Here is a 1,562-nt window from a genome sequence, read left to right as displayed (position 1 = left end):
AACCCGGGTCCCGCCCCCCCCCCCCGTCCACCTGGAGGTGGCAGCCCGAAGCCAGCCCCGCGGCCTCCCCACCCAGCCGTCCCTCTTTTGTCCGCTTACCTGGCCCGGGGCTCCCCCGCAAGAGGAGGAGGTCGCGGAGCTTGCTGCCGCCGCCGACGCCACTGCTGCCTCCTCCTCCTCCTGCTGCTGCTCCGGCGGCCGCGTCGGCGCTGACGTTGGTGCAGAGTCCCTTGCCGTCGAGGAGCGCCTGGAGGGGCTTGGGCTCGTCGCCGGGCGGGCGGCAGCTGAGGCCGGCGCCGCAGCGCTCGGTGTAGACGCCGCACGGGCGTCCCTCGGGCAGGGCGCAGGTCAGGCAGCAGCCGCAGCCGGGCTCCCGCACGGGCTCCGGGCACTCGGGCGCCAGCGGCTTGCACGCCTCCAGGGCGCGGGAGTCGCACGGCTCGCACCGCACCACCGGCCCTCCCGCCAGCGCCAGCCGGCTCAGCAGCGCCGCCGCGGCCCACAGCGGCACGCACAGCAGCCACACCATCGCCGGGGACGGGGGAGAGAGCGAGGACCGGGGAGAGAGAGAGACGCCGGGCGAGGGCGGGAGGGAGCGAGGCCGAGCCCGGAGCGCGGCGAGGGCAAGCCGGGAGGGGAGACGGCGGGCCCGAGAGAGCGCGCAACGGCCCCGGCGCTTTTGCGCGCCCGGTTCCCCGGGGAAAAAAAGAAGAAGTGTGCGGTAACCGCAGCCCGGTGGAGGGGTCTAGGCTCGGGGCTCAGCCTCGCCTACTTCCAGAGCCTCGCAGTCATTCTCCAGGCGCGGAAGCCCCCGGCCGGCCCAAAGGACTCCTGGGGGAGAGCGAGAGGGCAGAGCTTGCAGCGCCGAGCGGCCTTTCTCCCCCCTCCCTCCCTTTCCTGCACCTCGGAATAGATTAATGATGCATCTAGGAGGATGCAAGGAAAAAAAAATTAGATTAAAAAACTCTCTAGCGTTTGCAAAGTTGCTAAAAGTCGGTTTAAAAAAATATATGCAGGTTTTACCAAAAAAAATGAAAAGATTCGCTCTCCCCCGGCAAAAATGTGGCTTGCGGGAAAGGAAAAAAAAAGGAGAGGGGGGGACTGGAGAAGGAAGGAAGGAGAGAACAGGAGGTGCAAAAAAGTAATTTGACGAAGATCAAAGTCCCTTCTCGGTTGTGATTGTGATTGTGGCTGGTGGTGGTGGTGGTGGGTCGTTTCGGGAATCGCTTTTGTTGGCCGGCCCCGATTCCTCGCCTCTACTCTTTCGCCCTTAACTTTGCTCCATCTGTTCTCTCATTCCAGCGGAACTTCTCGCCTATATAGAAGTCCGGCTCAGGACACGCCCCGGACTATGAATAATGAACAACTCTGGCAATGGGGGAGAAAGGGAGTGACGAGCGGAATCCAGGTTTCGGCGCAGGACGGGCTGGGAAAGGGGGGGGGAGAGAAAGGGAGGCGGGGAGAAGAGCCCGGCGAGGGGCAGAAACGGGACTTGCAGCGGCGCCCTCTTGGAAACTTTCTGCCAGGAGGAGAGACGGGGGGGGGGGGGGGGGGGGGGGAGC

The 1,562-nt window shown here is 65.3% G+C and overlaps 1 protein-coding gene across 1 annotated transcript in view; it reads right to left on the bottom strand.

The window, feature by feature from the left end:
• IGFBP3 (insulin like growth factor binding protein 3) overlaps positions 1-1,289 on the bottom strand; it is a 55,266-nt gene extending 53,977 nt beyond the window's left edge. The window contains exon 1 of the mRNA XM_015405596.1: positions 100-1,289. Within this exon, the coding sequence (XP_015261082.1) occupies positions 100-529 (430 nt within the window). The 5' untranslated portion in view covers positions 530-1,289. The remainder of the gene's footprint in view (positions 1-99) is intronic.
• Between the last annotated feature and the right edge of the window lie 273 nt (positions 1,290-1,562).

The sequence above is a fragment of the Gekko japonicus genome, unplaced genomic scaffold (assembly GCF_001447785.1).
Source record: "Gekko japonicus isolate JY-2015 unplaced genomic scaffold, Gekko_japonicus_V1.1 scaffold3129, whole genome shotgun sequence".
Taxonomy (NCBI): domain Eukaryota; kingdom Metazoa; phylum Chordata; class Lepidosauria; order Squamata; family Gekkonidae; genus Gekko; species Gekko japonicus.
This window is presented reverse-complemented; position numbering and strand designations above follow the sequence as displayed.